Raw genomic sequence first — 22,089 nt, forward strand, 5'->3', positions numbered from 1 at the left:
TTTTCTCTTGAAAATTAATTTTTCACATTTTGTAAAGCCTTTTTTTAGCACATTAAAAATGTTTGATATTACAGAACATTCCTGACAAAAATAGAGAAATTGTAGGAGTTAATTTAAATTTGGTATTTGCAATTCTGTGTAATTTATCATTTTATTTTTTTCTTGAACCTTTAAACACAAAAATAGTGCAGAATAGCTTTAAAAAATAACCATGCCTTCGTCCAAATGTTACTTTGTTCAGAAGTTAACCAGACTGTGTTTTATACTTGTGAATATTTTAATATCTTTTATTACTGAAAGTCATGCTGCCTTTACTTGCAAATAAAAACTCTCATTTAATTTTGAGTTAAATTTTAAACACTAAAACTTCAAAGTATAATTATAAGTAAGCCATGTTGAAGAATTTGAATGCTTTTCTGGGCAATTCAAGTGACTTTTTTTTCTTGTTGTATTCCAGACAGTATTTCTGTGACTGGATTTCTGATGTCTAGCTTTAGTAAATACTCTTTCAATATGAGCCAAATTCATAAAATTAATTTTCTATATTTTAGTGATAAAATCAGTGTAATCGCTTTTTGTCACCTTGTTTTTTTTGTTGTTTTTTTTTTAAATTCAGGGGCTGACCAAATGACAAGACTGATAGAAATAAGAAATATACAGAATTAGAACATACAGTATAGGAAACTTAAGTTGCAAAATTCTGTCAAGTGTTTGAAATTAGAAGTTTAGGAATTATGAAATTGTTCTTTTAAAATATTCATTAGTGAGAAAAAAAAAATCCTTTAGTTGTGGAGAAAAGATTGAAATAAAACTCATATTTTCCATTTTCATAATATTAAACATTCTCTTCTCTTAATCCGTATTAACATTAATAAGACCAGTTCAGTGTAAAACTTTAAAGTGTTTTCAATTTATGTAATTTAAAAATTCAAAGCAGCTAATTTAGTCTCTGGCTATATATTACCATATGTTGTTCTTTATCTACAAATGAATAGTTGACCTTATTTTACTGTAAACTTAGATATCTCAGTACTTTTATAAGTTGAGAAGTATACTGAATCAATTTCTTGAAAAACTCCACTAAGTAACAGAATATGTATTTAATATTGGTTGACATATTTTGCTCTCTCAATATTCTAGTAAAATAACATTTATATTTTAATGAGTAAGAATATAGTTTGCAGTTAGATGTTTCCATTCTTGGAAGAAAACAGAGATAGTACAAATCTTAATTTCAGGAATATGAAAGAAGAGTCAGAGAGATATGAATGTTGTTTTTTATGTATAGACATCTAAGCACAGGTGACACACATCCTTCCAACCCTTGGGAAACTCAGTTGAGAATACCATTCCTTTCTCTTCCTTTGCCTCTTTTTTGAGAACTTCCAGTGTTACAGTGTTTAGCACATGGGACTGTATCAAATGTATCTATATTGTGCTTTAAGATATTCTAAATATGGATAATTTCTGACCTAAAGAAACATTGGTTTTTGTAATTAAATGAAAAGAACGTTCAGGAAAATTTTGTTTTCACGATCCTGCAACTGGCATTTGAATTATTAATTGAAAGTTTTATTCAAATACATATTAAAAGTATATGATTTACAGTATTTAGAAAGTAGCCACAAGAAAAAAGAGAAAATGACTGTAGATATTTTATCTTGTTTGTGTAGTATGTATACATTTGTACTATGTATCATAATTTTTCATTTTCATTTAAAAATTTTCTCTATTCAGTTTTAAACTATAACTATATTTTGTAAAGGGCTGAAAGTATGATTTAAATTACACATTGATACTATAAACATTTTAATTCTAAATGAAATGTAAATAAGCATGGATCTAATTTGAATAAAGATTTTAAAATAGTAATAATGTATTTCATTCTTAACATAACTTAAAGTGGTCAGTACCAATGAATGGAGGTGGTATTGTTTTATGAAGATAATATAACTTGTATGAGTTTTGAATTCCTATTTTAAGAAAATGAGGATAAGCCCACCTTTTTTTATGTGTTAATGCTATTAGTATTAAGCATAGTTTTCTAATTAAGATGTATTTTTGGAAAACAATTTTAAGACTGATGGTAACTGGTAGTTACTGTAAGGATTATTTTTGTGTGTTTTAAAAATCTTAAACAGTATCAAAATATTATTCTAAATTTGTTATAATATTTCTGTATTCAAATAACAGACATGTTATCCTCTATTTTTGAGTTTATATTGCTTGTACTCTTGAGCTCTGCAGCTTGGTCCCTTAAAGTACTTCTAAGCTGTTCCTTTTATACATATCCATGTTACCTTTTAGTAAACCAAGATCCTTTAACAAGACAGAATGGAAATTAAAAGTATCTTAATACATAAATACTTTTTTACAAAAGAAACAAAACACGAAACCTCCAAATGCTTCATCATTGATGTTTCTCTCTCTCTCTCTCTCTCTCTCTCTCTCTCTCTCTCTCTCTCTCTCTCTCTCTCTCTCTTCCTTCCTCTCTCTGAAATCAATAAAGATATATTTAAAAAACCAAAAAACTTTTGTACAAAAGAAACAAAACACACACAAAACCTTCAAATGCTTCATCATTGCTGTTTCTCTCTCTCCCTCTCCCTCTCTCTGAAATCAATAAAGATATATTTACAAAAAAACACCTTTTGTACAAAAGAAACAAAACACACACAAAACCTCCGAGTGCTTTAGTATTTGCGATGCGGAGTTTACTCTTAGTGCTGTCCAGAGTTTATTCATGCTGCCCCGCTCCCTAGTAAGATAAATTTTAGAATCCTCAAGTAATACTAAGTAAATAAGAGGTATGAATGAAAAGGGAACTGTGTAGAGAACCAAAAAAGCTCGGGGTGCTACTTGGCAGGCCTGACGAGCTTAGTCACCAAGAGTGACCACACAGCCCGGCCGGTGCTGCTCAGCGGTTTAGCATCAGTCCCTGCACCAGGAGGTCAGGGTTCGATTCCTGGTCAGGGCACATGCCCAGGCTTCAGGCTTGATCCCCAGAGGGGGGCGTGCAGAAGGCAGGCGATCAGTGACTCTCATCGTTGATGTTTGTACCTCTCTCCCCCTCTCCCTCTCTCTGGAATCAATAAAAACATTTTTTAAAAAGGAGAGAGTAGCCACACAGGAAGATGTGATCATGAAATCCTACCTGGGTAGGTCATGATGGTCATGCCTTAGCTCCCTTAGCAGAAGGGTTGTGTTTGCCTTAAGGGAGCCCTGAACATTGTTCTTTTTTTAAAAAAAATAAATTTATTGGGATAACTCTGATTAATAACAAGTTCCGGGTGTACAAGTTTATAATGCACCTTCTGTATGTCTCGTGCTCGCTGCCGGGACTCGAAGTCTAGTCTCCTGTCGCCCTGTACTTGACCCCTCCCCTCTTCACCCCCCCACCCCCTCCCGTCTGGTAGCCACCTGCTGTGTCTGTGTCTGGGAGTTTGTTTGCTCATTGGTTGCTTTCTGTTTTATAGTCTGCGTATGAGCGAAATCATGTAACTAGCTATCAGGAAAATGTAAACCAAAACCACAAGGAGATGCACGTCACACCTGACAGACGGCTGCTGCCGACAGGACAAGGAGGAGCGGCTGTGGAGAAGAGGAGCCCTCCTGCGTCGGTGGTGGGGCTGTAAATTGGTGCAGCCTCAACGGAAAACAGTATAGAGGCTCCTCAAAAAATTAACAGCCACCATGATCTAGCGACCCCGCTTCTGGAAATTTTGGAAACACGTATTCGTAAAGACACTGTACCCATGGCCACTGCAGCCTTGTTCACCATAGCCAAGATATGGAAACAACCCCTGTCCTTCGACTCATCATTAAAGCCCTGGCCGGTTTGGTTCAGTGGTTAGGGCCCTGGGTTCAATTCCGGCCTAAGGGCATGTCCCTCGGTGGCACGCTCAATCCCTGGGTGTGGAAGGCAACCATTAAAAATAAAGAGGCTGTGGTACATATATTCAAGGAAACACTACTCGGCCATACGAGGGATGAAATACTGCCATTCGCAGCAACGTGGGTGGATCTTGAGAGGGTTGTGCTAAGTGTCCATTGTTCTTGTGCATCTGGGTTAACATACCTTTGAAATGCCAGGAAAACCTTTCCCAGGCCTCAGCACTTAAGCCCCTCATTGTAGTCTTGTTGCCTGAATACCATCTCTATTTTCTGTGAATGTTAGATGTTGACTGGTACCTGGCAATGTAAAAGGAGGTGTGTATCCCTCCATTTAGTTTTTTTCCAATCCCAGAGACACCCCCACTTGTTCTGCTTTCTCCCGCCTCCTTAATCTACCACCAGTGGGTTTCATTTAACCTTTTCAGTTTCTCTTTTATTCTCAATGTATAAAATGAACTGCAAAACTCCCATTTTCTCAATCCATTGAGATCTTGCTTCTGGGCGTGTCCTCAGATTGACTCAAATAAACTCTAGTAAATGCTTATAAAATTTTTCTAGAGGTTTGGATGTCCTTACATCACAGAGGCAACGGGAAGGCTTTCCGTTTACTTAATACTAAGCTCCTCTTGTTTCTATGTGGGCAGAGAACGCAGCTTTATACAATGCCATGCTCATTTGTCCCTTTTGAAATTAGTCTTAGTTTTTAAAAACATGTATATTGTTTAAAAATAGGTGGTCATGTTGATAATAGAAGACACAGTGCCTACATTGTTACCATGTAAGGAATTCACTTATCTAGGACTGAAGTCCCTTATGTACTGTTTTGAACTCTAGAAAACTCTGAAGACTAAATGTTTTATGTTTGCTGTCCACTCTGCTTTGGTGGCAAAGCCCGACCTGCACTGAAACGGGGCTGGTTATAGGCTTTCTCTCGGTTGCTGTGAGTACTCACACATTTAGCTGCAGACCTTGTGTGAGATTTTGGGGTGCTGGCCGGGGCACATTGAGGGGGTTAGGTAGTAAATGGTATGCATGTATCCTATAAAAAATTCAGGAACACATAATCTCAAGGAATTTGGAAAAGGATTGTCACCTGACCTTAATCTTTAAATCAACCTTTTGAAGTTGATGCCACTATCATCTCCAGTTTTAAGATGAAGGTCAAGTAACTTGCTCAAGGTCATATTGCAAGTAAATGGCAAAGTTGGGATTCCAATTTGTGTCATTTGGCTAAAGAGTCCATGCTGTGAACCATTAACTATATGCTGCTTCTCTTAACTGCTGTTTTGTAAAATCATAAGCATATAGATCAACTGTAGCATAACATCAACTTCAGTCAAAATTTATTTGTTTAAAACTTTAATACCTTTGAATTATGGTTTAATCATTTGGATATATCAGAGAACCAATAAATTATATTCTGATAATACAGCACTTTGCCTAACACTCTATGAGCTATCCAAAATATCAATATGTGAGCAGCAAACATATCTAGCAAACTTGTAATACAATGTACAAATTATTATAAAAAATTTCAAACTTACACAAAGGAGAGAGATCATGAATCCCCATAGTCTCCTTAACACACACACTGGTTCCGTGTTGAACAGTTCTTGGCCCACCTCGTTTTGTTTGTACTTCACTTGTGCTTCTCAGCCCACACTGATGAGTTGAAGCAAATTTCAGCTGCGTGGTTTGGTTCTCATATTTGAGTATGGATATGATTATTTTCCAGAACATTTCTGTAAAAAGTAACTTTACCTCATCAACTATTTGGTTACTCGTGTCATAATTCATACAGGAAAGACGGTAAAGACGCTCGATTCCTTCCTTACCAGTTGCCACAGTAAGAGTGAGTTTCCCTCTGTCATCAGTGATGAACAATGAGGCATTTGGCTTGTGTATTGGGTTGATTGGTTGGATCTTTTTGAATATAATATTTGAATATATTTGTGTTTCAATCCATTACAGCTACTTTTACTGATGCTTGAAATCATCTTTGACAAGAGGGAGCCTTTTCAAGTTGATCCCTGGTGTGACTCTCATGGCCTTCGATTGCTTCCTCATGCAGTATGTTCATTTCCTGCCCCGGACCCAAGATTGCCCATTTTTCTACCAAGTGTTCCTTTCAATGGGAAGTGGTTTGTAGCGATCTCAGTCTGAGTGTAAGGGGAGCTTGTTGCTATGGACGAAAAAGAAGGTGCTGTAATAAATCATCCATTCCCAGCTGGGCAGGGCCTGGTGCGCAGTTGCCCCAGCCTGAAGCTTCTTAGTGAAAGGATTTAAGCCAGCCCCATCCATTCTTGCGCATCTAGGTTAACACGCCCTTAAAGTGCCAGAAGTGATACCCCTGGAAGGCGTAACCACTCTCAGAGAGCACACAGTCTTAACTCTCCTGTAGTCCAGTCCCTGCATTTCTTTCTCCCACCTCCAGTGAGAAGGCTTCCTTAAGTACCCTCCTAAATTTCCAATGCACAAAAGAAACTGCAAGCTGTTCTCTGGAGCATTTGCGATCTTGCTTCCTAGCAATTGTCAGTTTGGTTCAAATAAACTCTTACAAACATGCTCTAAAGGTTCGGACATTTCTTACGTCAACATTGCTATGGAGTTGGTTGTTTTAGGTCTTTTCAATGGATGATAAAGGAGATATTTTTTCAAAGATAAAATATATTGTTAATTCATATTGATACCTCTAATTCAAATTCAGAATTTCGGAATTTTTATGTAACCTCATCAGGCTTACGATACAGCCTGTCAAAAGTTTTATCTTCAAAGATACCATCTTAATCCTATTTGGTTTATCCCAACCAACATTGCTACCAACAACTTGGCTACTGAAAACAGTTTCTGCTTCTTTTTCAATTCTTTTAGTCCTGAGGATACATCCCACCAGGATGTACAAACTGTTTCTAAGTCGCTGGGATAGTTCTTCGGTTGTGCTATAACACAACTGGATAGCATTTAGATCCATTTTGTTTCATTTTACTTTCGATTATCAAGGGTTACTTTTTAAAAATTTAATTGTTTTATAATGTAAGATATTTACATGATTCTAAAGTCACATCTCTATAATGTATATTCAGAGAAGCTATCCTATTACACAGGCATGTCCCCTTTCCTAGTTAAATGGTAGCACATTACACATCCTGCTCCACTGTGCTTCCACCCAGATGTCCTGCAGTGTACAGAGATTCCTCCACCCTTTATACCCCTGCAGAGCTCTGCATTGTGTGGATGTGCCAGTTATTCAACCAGTCTTCTACCAAGAGATCACTGTAATGTCAATTTGAAGAAAGTTTAAAATTAAACTTTAACATGGGTGTCCTACGGGGAAATTCTATGTTGAGAACGGCTGTTGCAGTAACACAGAACTCAATTTCATGCTCTTAAAGTCCCCCCGTGTTTCCTCTGAGTCTGAATGACCACAACTTACTATGAAGCCATTTAAAGCAGTGCCACCCTACCCATTCTGGCTCCGTGGTCAGAGTATCGGCCCTGGGACTGAAGGGTCCCGGGTTTGATTCCAGCCGAGGGCATGTACCTCAGTTTCAGGCTCCATCCCTGGCCCCGGGTGGGGTGCTTGCGGGGGGGGGCAACCAATCGATGTGTCCCTCTCACACTGGTGCTTCTCGCTCCCTTCCACTCTCTCTGAAAAGCAACGGAGAAATATCCTTGGGCGAGGATTAGAATAAATAAATAAAACAGTGCCATATGCACGTCACATCAATTTAACTGGCTGTATATCCTTATGAGAAGACTAACCTATTTTTATAAGCCTTTCTCATGTGTGTTTTTTTCTTTTTAATACTCACCTGAGGATACTTTTTCCATTGCTTTAAAGACAGAGTGGAAGGGGTAGAGAGCGAGCGAGAGAGAGACACATCAATTGGCTGCCTCCCGATTGCACGCCGACCCAGGCCAGGGATCAAGCCTGAAAGCGAGGTACGTGCCCTTGGCCGGAATCTAACCTGGGACCCTTCAGTCCGAGGGCCGATGCTCTGACCACTGAGCCAAAATTGCTAGGGTTCTCAAGTATATTTTAAAAAATACGTATTTTATATATTATAAATCTCTTCCCCCTTCTCTCTCTCTCTCTATAGATATATATACATTCACTTTGAATAATTATTAATTCCAACAGGTTACATCTGAAAAGAAAGAAACATCAATTGAGCTATTGGCTGTTAAGAGTGTATACATTTTTTTGGGATACCATATATATATCTATATATATATATATGTATTTTAAAAAATGTTTTTATTTATTTCAGAGAGAGAAAGGGAGAGGGAGAGAGAGAGAGAAACATCAATCATGAGAGAGTCACTGATTGGGTGCCTCCTGCAGACCCCCTACTGGGGATGGAGCCTGAAACCCAAGCATGTGCCCAGACTGGGAATTGAACCCATCACCCCCTGGTTCACAGATTGATGCTCAACCATTGAGCCATAGTCAGTGGCAAACCAGCCTGTGCATCACTCAGTGGCAAACTAGCCTGTTAAATTTATTTTAAATGACTACAGTTCATTTTGAATCAGCTAACAGGAAAGCTACCCTTCCTGTACATGCCAAAAGTAGGATGGTGGAAAGCAAGCTCAGAAAAGCATTTTCAAAAATTACTGTCCTTATTGGTATGGGATGGGCAAAGTATGAAATAGGCCAAGCAAGTCCTTTATATAAAGAGTAGATGAGTTAAACAGTAAAGTGATTCAGAACAATTGCTGGTGCATGTCAAATACTGTATGTGTTTTTGCACTGTTTGAAAAAAATCCAGATAACATTCCTAATTTAGCAGTTACTAATGGAACTTGTAGCAATTCTCATATCATCCAAAAACATTTTAAAAGCATGTAAGCCTTTGGAGATGTGGTGGCAGTTAGACAGAAGTGAGCAGAGCCAGGACAATGGGCCAGGGACAGAAGGTCACCAGGGTGGAAAGCCCTGGGTGCCTAGCAAAGGACAGCTGTAGGGCGGGACCTCACCCCCAGGGTGGCCTTCCCTCCCCTAGCATATCACTGGCCATGCCGTTTGGACCCTTCACCTTTCCCCCTAGAGATAACATTTGGGCCTCAGGTGTATTTCAGCTCCAGGCCCAGAAAAGCAGCAAAACCAGACAAGTGACTGCACAGCTGACTTCAGGACCAGCTGCATTGGATAAGGACCCTGGCTCTGCCCAGTCAGTGGAGGCCTAGACTGTGAAAGAGCACCCCGGAAAGCTGCTGAATATTCTGAGATCTTCCCCTGGGGCCTCCCCTAAAACCGCCACCCTTAAAACCGTAGGATGGAGGACCCGGCAGCGGGAGCCCGCGGAGCCCCCCACATTACCATCACCTTCCTCTCCCGAGCTCCAAGGGCCCTTCCTTTGCCTCTACAACTTGTTTCCTAAGCCCGTTTCTCCTAGGAATTACGTCTCCTACCTCTGTGAGTTTATAAATAAATGTTCTCTTACAGCTTGGGTCTTGGCTATGAATTCTTTCCTCTCCAGAACTCAAGCAGGGAGGTTGCGGAACCCAGTCCTGTCCACCCCAAGGGCCTAACACCCCCTGCCACTCGCGCCTGCAACAGAAGCAAGCTGCATCGCTTCCTTACGACCCTGGGCTGACTCACGACGGTGACTCTGTGTCCGAGCCTGCGTTCACCGACGGTGCCCTCAGTTCAGTCGCATCCTGTTGACTGGCCCTGGAACGCGCTGTGGCAGACAGTGCCGGAGCCGGGGCTCAAAGAATGATAAAATAAAAACAATCAATTAGAATGAAAATAATTATAAAGTAACAATGATAAACGTTAAACTCCACAGAGGAGCATTTGAACTTGGCGAGTTTTCGGATAGTGCGGAGAGGCAAGTGTTCTGCACAGCGCGCGCGGGCTCCCAAAACCTCGCCCCAGGCAGCCCCGATCCGGGTCAGCGCGGCGGCTTCGGCCCCGGAGACGGAACCGGACCGCGCGCTTCCCAGCGACGCCGTCGGGGCGGCGAGCGCGGCTCCCACCGCCCGGCCTCGGGCCCTCGACCCGCGCCCCGGGCCAGCCCCGCCGCTCCCGCCCACCCGCGGGGCGCGCACCCGACCCCCAGAGCGCGGGGAGCCGCCGCGCCCCGCCCCCGGCCCCGGCCCCGCCTCCTGCCCCGGCCCCGCCTCCTGCCCCGCCCCCGGCCCCGGCCCCGCCCCCGCGGCTCCCGCGCGCCCGCGCCCCCCCGCGCGCAGGTTTCCGGTGAGCGGCGGCCGCGGGCTGGGCCGACTCCCTCCTCGCGCGCAGCGACCGTCCCCTCCGGCGTAGCCCTGACCCCGGCTCCAGGTGGGTCTCGCCCGGGCCCGCGGCGCCTTCCCGGCCCCTCCCGCGGCCCCGCCGCGCGCCCCGTCCCGGGCGCGGAGGGCGCTCCTGCGCGCTGCGGGCTCCGCGCCCGCAGCCTCCCGGGCCCCGGCGCTCGGCTGCCCTGCGCGGCGCGGGCAGCGGGGAGGATGCCGGGCCCCGCCGGCCGGTGGGCCGGGTTTCCAGGCGCCCCAGGCGCGCGGGGAGCCAGGGTGGCGGGTGCGGCGCGCGGGGCGGTGTGGGCGGCGCGGGATCCCTGTGCCCGCGGGGCAGCGCCGGCAGCGCCCCGGGGAGAAGCCCCGCGCCGCTCGGTGGCGGCGGACGGGCGCTCGCGCTGCCCCGGCCGAGCCGCTGACCGCCCGGGCACCTCGGGCAGCCGGGCCTCTCCGCGGCGTGTCCCCGCCGTGCGGCCCCGGGCGCCGCGGGCGAGCGGCTCGGGCGTTGCTCTGGGGCGCTCAGCTTTGCAGCCGTGCGCCGCCTTCCTGAGCTTTCCCACGCGCGTCTCAGCGCTGCCCCGCTCGCCCGCTGGTCCCGGCAGCCGCGGCGCCTCTCCCCTCATCTTCAGGCTCCCCCTTTTCTCTGGCCCCCTTTTAGGCCTCTGGAAATCCAGTCAAGGGATGTAGGAGTGGAGGGAACCGGCTGCTTTGTGCTAAGGAAAAAGTAGCTCAGCTGCTAAGCTTCCATCTGCTGGAGAAGGGCCCCCATTCCCGCCCCGGGGCGCCTTGCGGGAGGGCTGACGCCAGGCAGGCCGCGGCCAGGCCCGGGGGTGCTTTCTTGCGCGAGCACCACCTACTTCTGGCTTATGCAGGTGGGTACATGCCCTCTGCAAAAACCAGGTTTCTGGTCTGTCTTTAGGTTTTCCCATGACCTGCGTTTACTCCTCCGTGGATCCCAGGGCTTAGTTATGTCTAGGGCTCAGTCCAGGACAACACCCTCGGATGACCAAAGGGCAGGAGGGCTTTGTCACAACAGTGACTTTATTACTGGGGAGCATGAGTCAAAGGATTGGATGACCAGCCTGTTGGACACTGAGGCTCAAATCCAGCAGGAGTGTGACTCAGTGAGTAGGGTCACTAGGGTGCTGAGAATGCGGGGAGTGGTTTGCTGCCAGGAGTGTTTGCTCCCAGTTTGCGCCAGCATAGGGTGGCCATCCTGCTCACCACAAGAATCTGCTGAGGGTGGTACCTGTAGCTCTGCTGTTAGCAGTTTGGTGCTCATTACCCCAGAGAAAGGGCACCAGGAGCCAGGCCCTCTGTTTAGGCCGTGTCTCACCAAATGCCAGGCCCTTTGCTTACAGGTTTATCTTATCAAGTTATTTTCTTTCTTAATATTTCCATTAATTCAAATTATCACCTGGATAGTAAAATCTACTTCAGCATCTTTTTAAGGTAATATGCTTCATTTCTGACAGGTTTTATATATCTGAAACATTACAACAGCTTCTGGGTGGTCCTGAGGATTAAGGCCATAAATATTTTCATTATAAGACACTGTTTCTATTAATATGCACTTTTACAAAAGATTTTTAAATTTATTTTTAGAGAGAGGAAGGGAGAGGGAGAGAGAGAAACATCCATGTGAGAGGGAAGAACCAATTGGCTGCCTCCTGCACACCCCCTACCTGTAATGGAGCCCGGAACCCAGGCTTGTACCCTGATGTAGAATCAAACCCCCAACCTTCGGTGCACAGGACATGCCCAACCAACCGAGCCACTCTGGTCAGGGCTAATATGTACTTCTAAATTTTATAAAATTGCGATCAACTCACTGTTTGATAAAAGTCCTAACCAAAAAGATTAATTCAGATCACCTTTACAACAAATAACAGTATACTCTTTAGCTCCACCTAACAGAACATCCGCTATGTTTAGCACTGCAGAGGGCAAGGGTTTCTTCTTGGTGTCCCCATGTTCAGAGATGATCTGCTGGCCTGGGAAGTTGAGGCTTGATGGATCACAGCAGTCTGTCTCTAAAAGCCCCATCTTTACTGCCCACAATTAATGAAGACTGATTTTGGAAGGTGGGTTTTTCCAGTGTGCCGCAGTGCAGCAGACCTAGCCGGGAAGCGGCCAAGGTGTAATGCAGCTCTATCATCTGTGGAAAGAGCACTTTTTTTAAATAGAGAAAAGATCCCACTAAAGTGAACCAAAAATGATTATTGCTTATGATATATTGTCTGTGATACTGTGATTATTGCCTATGATATGTAGGGGAGATCTAGTCCAAGAGATTAATCCTTATGGGGTGAGTTAGAAATGCACTAAAGTCTGTAACCATTCTCTCCTTTCTCAATCCGGAAGCAGGACAGGCAGAGTTTAAGGGCCCAGTCTCCGAGGCAGACTGCCTGGATTGCACTCCTGGAGTTTTCCAAGTCGTCGCTATTACTACTACCACAGATTGTTACTACAGCCAGGAGAATGCAAGCTTCACAGGGCAAGGAGTTCAGTGCTTCACGGCACGTTCATGGCTATGTCCTTGGCACTTACAGTACCTGGCACATGCTATATTCTCACATGCTGGCTGTGATTGTTAGTTTTTGCGCACAGATGCACACTTGCTCAGAGCCAGCACTTCCTTTTCTTCTGTCTCCCTGGAATGTCTTCCCTGCGCCTCATCATTCAGGTCTCAGCTCCAATGTTACTGAGCACCCTGCACCCCATCCAACATGGCTTTCAACATTACTTAATAAACACTTGCACAGAATTTGACACACCAGGTACATCTAAACACTTTACCAATATTTAACTCACAATAGCCCTATGAGGATGGCTTATTATAATTTCCATTTTACAGATGGAAAAACTAAGGCACAGAAAGGTTAAGTAACTTGCTCAAGGTTGTACAGCTTAGCAAGCTGCAGCTGGATTCAAACCTAGTTGGTCCGGTTTTAAAGTCCACGTTCTTGACCACCATGCTGTGTTGTCTGTCACACTACCTTTATTTCAGGCATCAGCAAACTGGGTCATATCAAGGCCTTACTCCCATTTTTATAAATAAAGTTTTATTAGAACAGCCATACCCCCGCCTTTAGCAGAGGCCATGCTGCTTTCCTGACAGAGGCACTGTGGAGTATTTGTCACAGAGACTGCAGCCTGCAAAGTAGAAAACATTTACTCCTTGGCCCTTTCCAGACAAAGTTCACCGGCCCCTGGGTTATTCGAGACACAGCCCTTATCATCTGAAGTTGTGCGTTTATTTGATTGTTTATTTTATGTCTTGCACTAGGTTGCAAGCTTCCTGAGAGCAGGGGTCTTGCTTGCTTTGTTCTCCCCTGTATTCTTAGCTCTGATAAGAAAAAAAAATTCTGAAATGTTATCAATTAAATTACAGGGCCGGAGAGTGAGAAAGAGACAGCCGTTAGTCTGGGAATGCGGGCCAGCTGAGGAAAACGATTCCCATTCCTGTTTTGCCTGTTGGGATTTGGGATTCATTTCCAGGTGGTTATTCTGCAGGTGGTTTTATCCAGACACCAATGACCCCAGGGGCCCGCTTGTTTACACGTGTGCTCTCTGACCCGGCCCAGCCGCCCCCTGTGGCCTCCGCCTCCGCTCCCGCCCACCCCGCTGGCCCAGAGCCCGGGCCCAGCACCCCCAACCCCTTTGCCGGTAGCTCCTGTAAATTCTTCCGGACCTCCTTCCCCCTGCCCCTAACGCGTGCAAAACTCCGGGATGACTGACATGCCCTGTTCTGCGTAGCCATGCTGCTGGGGTTTAGACTCAGTGCCCCAAGACTGTCTTCATTTTGGCTAGCATCTCGGGCTCAATAAAACCTTTCTTATAAAAAGACTTGCAGGCATGGAAGTTAAAAAGTTTTAGTGTAGCAGCTCCTAGCACAGTGCCTGGCACACATATTTATTGAATAAAAGGACGGCACTCGGTGTAGCAGCGTTCCTGTAATTGTGCTTAGCCCTTGACCCCTTTGATTTTTAAAGGATATGTCTTAAGGGACGTGTTTACAATTGACCTCTAGGTTTGGAGGTTGCTATGTTAGTGCTGCTTGTCTTTGGAATATTGCTTCATGACATCCCACTGAGCAGCCAGCATGAGGCCTCTCCCCCGGCCCGCAGCGGCCCCGGCCCCCGCGAGCCTCTCTTTGACTACGGCAGCATCCGCCTGCCTGAGGAGCACATCCCCTTCTTCTTGCACAGCAACGGGCACATTGCCAAGGCCTGTGAGGAAGACCCGCTCTGCCCTTACAAGGTACGTGCTATTTCTTCTCTTGTTTGTTAAAAGTGTGCAGCGCAGACTAGCTTACTAATTCTGCTTTGTAACTTGAAGTTGGGATTTTATTTTTGGTTGTAGCTGTGGGGCGATCATTGTCTTTCATATAATGCTTCTAAGTGACCAAACTTTAAAGTTATGTCCCACTCACAGCAGTGAGATTTAAAATCTAAGTCACTGGTAAAGTAAATAGGTAACCAGCACTCTTTGTATACTCACTCCATAAATAAATCAAATTAGATTTTATGCACAAAAGAATATCTAGTTAAAAGTAACTAAAGAATTCCACACTCCACACCTCTTCTTTCCTCAGCTGCACTTAAGAGGGCTCTTAGCACTTAATTTTGAAAATAACACTCCCCCTCGCCCCCAGGTAATTAAGATAGCTGCTGTGGCTTTCCTTCTGTTTAGAGCTGTTGGAAAGGCCCTTTGAGGCAGCTCATGGGCCCTAGAGATCAAAGCTGGGCATGTGGAACTTCCTTTCCCACGGTGCTGGCACAGGAAGCCTGCGGAGGAGCAGCCTGGGAACAGACCCCGCAGCTCCTGGCCGCCTGCAGGAGCTTTCCAGGCTCTCTGGCCATCAGCAGCCGCCGTGTCCCCTGATGGCAGCAGGGCTTTCCATGTCTTGCGGGATCTCTGTTGATCTTGATGGATGAGTGAAGTTGCTGATGCATTTAATTGAACTGTGATTCTTTTGGTGACGGAAATTCCATTTTAGATGGTTTTAGGGACTGATTTTGGAATCAGTTTGCTCACCCAGAAAGGCTGTTTCATGAAGCTGCTTCTAGAAATTTCAGTTCAAGTGGTCTTTGGTAGTCTAGGTAAAGCCTAGACATTTGGTTAGGGGATAGACCTGGGGTGGGGTGGTGATTAACGATAATTGTTGTTAGGAGTCTTAAGACTACTATTCTTAGAATTTACTCTAGTTATTTTTATTGCGTGAGTATGTATTGTAAAATATAAAAGTGAAAGTCTATAAAGCTTTGTTTCTTCATGGAAAAATCTAGGAGTCCTCTCTAAACGTCAGAAGAACGGAGCCCAGTCTAAATGCACACGTTTTATGTTCTAGAAACACTTAGGAAATCTGAAGTACTGCTGGGGTTATGAGGAGTCCTGCAGACCAGAGTTCAGGTTTAGTTACCCCGTTTGTACCTACGTGGACATGGGATGGTAAGTTTCCAGGTGGAATAATGCCTCCCCTTTAGTCCCCTTTCACTGCAGTATATGCTCATGCCCCGATTTCCCGCTAGGCTATTTTGGTTTTAGATAGTAATTCCTTTAGATATCAATTTGTTTACACAGTCATGGACTCAATTTGACGCCCCCCACCTCAGGAATATCTGTGTTTTCCCCTGCCAGAGGGAGAAACAACATAGGTCACAGAAAATATTTCCTTCCAGCAAGCACTAAGAAGCTAAATTGATGTTTTCCTCATGATTCTGGAGGGAAAAGTTAAGTGTAATTGAAACTGGAAAAGTTGGCTACCTGTCACTACCAAAACCAGTAAGTAGAGACAGGGATTAAGTCTTTATGGGCGCTTTATTCAGGTGGCGGTGATCTGAGCAGACGGAGGGTTATGTACCCTAAAGGCCGTCTTACCAAAGTGGAGATAAAGGGTTTGGAATTCAGGAGAACGTAGGAAAGGGGTTTGGGATTCGGGGAAAAAGATTAATCAGGTAAAAGCTGCACTCCCTGATTTCTGAGCATCCCTTCACCTGCTGCCCAGGGCATCCTGGGCAGTGGATGCCCTCTCCCCGGAGCACAGTGGCTTACGTACCATCTTGGGCGCTTGCAGTCCTCCTGGGGCACAGAGGTCCAATTGCTTGCAGGTCTTCTGAAGTCAGTCATCTATTCCAGTCCCTGGAACAATAGCTTTCCCCAGGCACTAATCACCAAGCCTATTAACTACATAACTGAAGCTACAATGTTTAACTTCTTGAGTTCCCCGTCATAATTACTATTTTCAGTACATGCAAGGTTGGGGAGGGGCTGGAGGGGGTAAATGGTGATAGAGAAGTAGAAGCACATGCACGGTTAATGGAGTGAGGAAAATACAGTAATTAATAGTCCATTCTCTTTAGTCCCTAACTTCATATATTTATGTGTGTATTTGTATCACGTCTGTAAATAACATTTTGGTAACTTCATGTAGCAACGGATCGTTTTGGGAAAACTATGATAGTTTACTTAAAAAAGTTAGTGAAAAACTTATAGCAATTTAACCTTTAGAAAGAAGATTTAAGTTTCAGAAGAAGGAAAAAGAAAAAAAGTGACAGAATGTCTTTGTTTGCAAACAGGACGGACACCCTGGAGTCAGCCCAGGACACGTTCTGGACCCAGGCGGACTTCGGCTACGCGGCAGAGCGCCTGCGGGAGCTGCGTGTGCTCTGCCGGCCGGAGCAGCCGGTGGGGAGCTCGGGGTCGGCGGGCGGGTTTATTTGATGTGGAAACCTGGTGCTCGCATTGTGAAGGGACTCCTCACTCCTGCGGGTTTAGTGGCTTAGACTCTTTTTTAACTTCTGCAAACAGTTGTTCTGAGTCCTTTGGAAACCATGTCCTCACTTCACACATATGTCAGGTGGCCGTATTTTGAAGCAGTTAAAGTAGCAACCCCCCCCCCCCACATGTGCTAAAGAAGGTAAATTGATAAATTTCATCTTTACGGATTTGCTTGCGAGTAGTTTGTGGCAGGTAATACACGCCACCACACTGCTCCTGTTTGCTTAGGACTTTACAGTTTGCAAAAAGCTGTTCTATATGCAAGCTGGTTGGATTCTCACAAGCATAGCAGAAAGGCAGGGAAGAGAGGAAAACAGGGTCCTCAGAGATGTTAAGCGACGTCCGAGACCGCACAGCTGCTACATAGACTTGTGCGTCTAGAACCAGACTGCACGTCTCCTGTGTGCTGGCAGCCTTGCCACATCGCACTCGGCTGGTAAAACACCGTTGCAGAGGCAGCTTGGGGTGGTCAGAAGAAGGGCAGGGCCCACACTTCAGGGTTCAAATCCTGATTCCTGGATAGGCACCCAATTTCTTCGATTTTAAGCCGTGCCTATTTCAGAGCTTGTAGTCAGGATGAAATGGGATTCTGTATATAAAAGTGCAGGGCCCAGGCCGAGCAAAGGGCTAAGTGTTCATTTTTACAGGTCTTGGGAGTTGTAAGCACTTACGATCAAGGTCTGTTTATCTCCCAGTGTTCTCGAACCCTGGCTGAATGTCTGACATCTCAGGCATCTCCATTATCTCCAGGCAATCCAGAAAATTAAAAAGAAATTTCTTTAATGCACTTGCATTAAAAAACCTGAATATGTGCTCTGTAGCTTTCGGAGGAAGTCGCATGCTAGGACTGAAGCACTCTTGCAGGGCGGCATGGCGCGGGCCCGCCCTGCTGCACGGTACCCTCAGCAGGCCTCCCACACCCGCGTCCTCGGGCCCAAATCCAGCTGTTTGTGGAAAGGGCAATGCAGAGCCACAACCCACTTTACACGCCTCCTCCAGGGTGGTGTGTAGAAGATCTGCCTCCGTGTGCTTCGTGCTATCGGAGTGCGAGCCTTACCAGTGGTGGGCTCCAAAACAGTGTGCAGGTCAGGGCGAAGGCCTTGTGTTCCTGGGAGTTACATGAACAATGAAATGACATTGAATCTATAAATAAAATCCAGAGCACATGCAGTTCTTGAAACTTCCCTTTTCAGTACAAACCAGATTGGTAGAGACAGGAACAAGTTCTGGTGACTTATTTCAGTGGCTTAGAAAACATTGCCCTCGTGTTATGGCTGAGACAGGGACTCCACCAGCTTCATGGCTTGTAGGGAGTACCTCCTGTTAAGTTGCACACTGCCCTCTCGGCCTTGCATTTATTGCCTCGTGTGCAGTCTCCCTCCTTTCATTTGGCTCGCCTGTGAAAAATGCTTTATCGCACAACTGTAGTGGTTGTGTTGGTTCTGAGAGCTTTCTTTCTCAGAGGCTGAACCACATGTTTAGCGCTTGCTTTAAAACTTGAGGTGATATAAATAGAACATTGGGAATCCTTGATCGCTGAAAAATGTGAAAGTTGACCAACCTATGTTTGGCCAAAGCCTGCTTGGGAGGGAAATGTCCTTACATAGAAGCAGTCTCGGGAAGCCTCCGTCATCTCACTCTGTGGTGTGAACCTCAAGGTGCACATACTGTCAGCATGTCTGTGTGTCCTCAAAATGTTAATACTCACAGTTGGTGCATTCCTTTTTCTCAACCTTATTTCAGAATGACTCGAGTCTGGTATGTTCCCGTTACCTTCAGCATTGCAGAGCAACCAATCTCTATCTTGACTTAAGAAACATCAAGAGAAACCATGACAGGTACTTAAGTGGTTGATGTTAAAATCTAATGGAAATTCTGAAATATTTTCGGGCCCAGGGATACGCCTTGGGTTTGCTTCCTAAGGATATGGCGATGAGGCTGGGACACATGGGGAATGGGAGGCTCGGATTGGCCACGAGTTGATCGCTGTGAAGCTGGATTATGGGCCCCTCAGCCTCCTGTACCATTCTGCTACTTTGTATACATTTAATATATTCTATGTAAAGAGTTAAATTCAGATGAAAAACTGATTTGGTTACAACTCATGTGCTTAAGTCATGAAAAAATTTTCCAGGCTCAAATAAATATTTTGTTACCACCAGATTTAAGGAAGATTTTTTCCAGACTGGTGAGATTGGAGGACACTGTAAACTGGACACTCGAACATTGATGTCTGAAGGTCAGCGCAAAAGCCCTCTGCAGTCTTGGTGAGATTTTTTTTTTTTACTGTGCTTGTAAAATATCTGCCTTTATTTCTGGCACTTGCAGATTTTGGTAGGGACTTTCAAATGGAAAACTTGACTTCATTTGTGAAGAATTTGGCATGAGCTTTCAGGGAGGGAGTGGTGGCTGCAGAGCAAATCTGCCAGTTATATCTGAATCAAATACATGTTTATAAAATATTAGGAAGTATGATATAGTGCTTGCTGTTTGCTAATGAAAGAAAAAAATTAGTTCAAAAATAATGAATTTTTATTAACTCCTCATAATTGCTATGTTTTGGGGAATACATTTTTAAAAGAAATACATGTGTTGAAGTATATGGAGAAGTATACAGTTTGGATTATGAACGAGTGAACCTATCTGTGTAATTCTTACCCAGGTCAAAAATAGACCATCATCAGCACCCCACGCTCTCACCCAATCACAACCCCATCCACCTCTCCAAAGGTGAACACTATCCTGAACACAACCATTCATCAGCTTTTTGAACTTTATATAAATTGGGGGATACATTTTAATGTAAAACATTTTCACAATTAAACTAGCTCTGTATTTATCAAGAAAGTTACCATCTCTAGAAATTAAGGAATTAGGGTAATATAAAAAACTTTTTATTTTAAAATACTTTTAGACTCATAGAAGTTTAAAAATAGTACAAGGAGTTCCCATTGCAGCCTTTCCCTGGCTTCCCAGTGTGGTGGCAGCTTACATAACCATAGCTATGATCAAAACCAGGAAATTGACGTTGGTTTAATAATAATTTACACACTTGGATTTTAGCAGTGCTTATATACTTTCATTTTTTCGGGAGGTGCTGTTCTGTGAGATTGACATCACACCTACCACACTTAGGATACAGACCTGTTCCAGCATCCCAGTGAGGCGCTCATGCGCTGCTTTGTAGCCTGAGGCTCTGGGCACCTGCTGCTGATGTGCGTGGGCGGTTTCCACACACCACCACGCAGCTCTCTGAAACCACCCGGATGTCCTACCGTTCAGCTCGGTTCTGAAACTGTGTCCCACAGGTTAAGGGCTCAGCCCCACAAGGCTCCCCCAGTCCCAAGGCCCCAGTCCCAAGGCCTGGTTGTCACATGTGTGCTCTGACAAATCAGCTATAGGTAGGAGCATCTAATGGTTCCCTTCTTGGGTTTAGTTTGCTCAAGCAGCTCACAGAACTCTGAGGAACATTTTACTTATTATGTGGTTTATTATAAAAGCATTTGGCTCAGGAGCACCAGATGGAAGAAATGCAAGGTGTGGGCAAGGGGTGCCGAGCTCCTGGCACACCAATCTCTCTAGATCTCTAAGTCTTCCCCAGCCCGGAAGCTCTCCTTTTAGTTTTTACCCACGATTCATTATATAGGCATTGTGGATAGATTCTACCTCTGGCCTGTTTTCCCCAGACGCCAGGAGGTGGGACTGAAAATTCAAACCTCTAACCACAGGGCTGCTTCTTCTGGCAACAAGCCCCAGCTTTCAGGGTGGTCCAGAAGCTACCTCATTAACACAACAAGAGACACCTTAATGACTCATGACCTCAGAAATCCTAAGGGTTTCAGGAGCTCTGTGCCAGAAATGGGGATGAAGACCTAATATTGTAATACTACTATAAATCACGATGTCACAAGTCATATAGGGTACTATTATGGTAATTTTTGAGGTCATTCATTCTAAGCAAATCCTTCAGGATAATAACCTACCAAACATTTGTATGGCATTTTACAGTCGGCAATGTAGTATCTTCTTTGACTTAACAGAGTTTTGCAGTAGGAGTTCCTGTATTCTAGTGGGTATTTTTAGTCCTAGGACGTTTTGATATCTGATTTCACATGGTAGTTGCATAGGGTATATTTGTATTAGTTATTTATTGCCATACAACTTTGTTGGCAACTTTGTACTCCAAAATATACCCCTAGAGTATATTTGTATTCATTATCTATTGCTGTGTGGCAAACTACTCCAAAATTGGGCAGTTTAAGATGACAGACATTCATTATTTCACAGAGTTTCTGATGGTCAGGATTTGGAGGCAGCCAAGCTGGGCGCTCCGGCTCAGGGTCCCTCACAAGGCCCCAGTGCAGTCGTTGACAAGGCTGGAGTCATCTCTACATTCAACTGGGCCTGGAGAGTCTGCTTCTGAGCTCACTCACGTTGTAAAGTGACAAACAAATGACAGCTTGATATCCCTTTAGCAAAATACGTTTATTTGGGTATAATAAAGAATTGCAGTTAAGGACATGCACTCTAATGGTGAATGGTGCCCAAGTCTAGAGAACAAAGGAGAGGAACATTATTTTATAGAGAAAAGAGGAAGCTTAGAGGGGTGGTTGTAAATGAGGAGCCCACTGGAAGAAACGGAGTTGGAAGTGCAGCAGTTTTTCATTGGCTGGGCTGTTTTTGTCTTTCTGTGGCCGAGTGGTTCCCTAGGTGAGAAGATCTTCCCCTTGCCGGGGCAGTGGTAGTGGAGTGAAACGTTCTCCTGTGCAGATGGACGTTTCTCCCTGGGTGGGGAGAATGACCGTGACTGGTAGAGCATGAGAGCTCCCCAGCTCCCCAACAGGCCCTCCCAACTCCAATTTAAATGAGTTTTCTGTTAACTAATCTTCACGTAAGTTTCAGTTTCTCTCTGGCTATTGGTAGGAGGCGTCATTTCTTGCCACAAAGGCCTCTCCCTAGTGCTACTCAACAGCATTGGCAGCCAGGCTCCCCAAGAGAGCACGTGGTGAGAGAGAGAGAGACAGACAGGGAGAGACAGCCAGCATGCCCCTATCTCAGAGGTGACACACCATCACTTCTGCCACACTATGCTCATCAGAAGTGAGTCACTAGGTCCAGCCCACACTCAAGGGCTCATTAGAAGTGAGTCACTAGGTCCAGCCCACCTATCAA

General features: G+C 44.7%; 1 protein-coding gene across 2 annotated transcripts in view; it reads left to right on the top strand.

Annotated features, from left to right (window-relative positions):
• The first annotated feature begins 10,090 nt into the window (after positions 1 to 10,090).
• The window catches only part of EOGT (EGF domain specific O-linked N-acetylglucosamine transferase), a 40,205-nt gene continuing 28,206 nt past the window's right edge, over positions 10,091 to 22,089 (top strand). The window contains exons 1-6 of one of the 2 annotated variants that reach the window (XM_081160029.1): positions 10,091 to 10,183; positions 14,168 to 14,397; positions 15,488 to 15,588; positions 16,716 to 16,824; positions 18,661 to 18,755; positions 19,080 to 19,184. In XM_081160029.1, the coding sequence (XP_081016155.1) occupies positions 14,182 to 14,397; positions 15,488 to 15,588; positions 16,716 to 16,824; positions 18,661 to 18,755; positions 19,080 to 19,184 (626 nt within the window). In that variant the 5' untranslated portion in view covers positions 10,091 to 10,183; positions 14,168 to 14,181. Of the gene's footprint in view, positions 10,184 to 10,806; positions 11,007 to 14,167; positions 14,398 to 15,487; positions 15,589 to 16,715; positions 16,825 to 18,660; positions 18,756 to 19,079; positions 19,185 to 22,089 lie in introns of those variants that run through there. The other variant, XM_081160030.1, reaches the window with a different exon arrangement.

Source organism: Miniopterus schreibersii (assembly GCF_964146895.1).
Source record: "Miniopterus schreibersii genome assembly, chromosome: 15".
Lineage (NCBI taxonomy): Eukaryota > Metazoa > Chordata > Mammalia > Chiroptera > Miniopteridae > Miniopterus > Miniopterus schreibersii.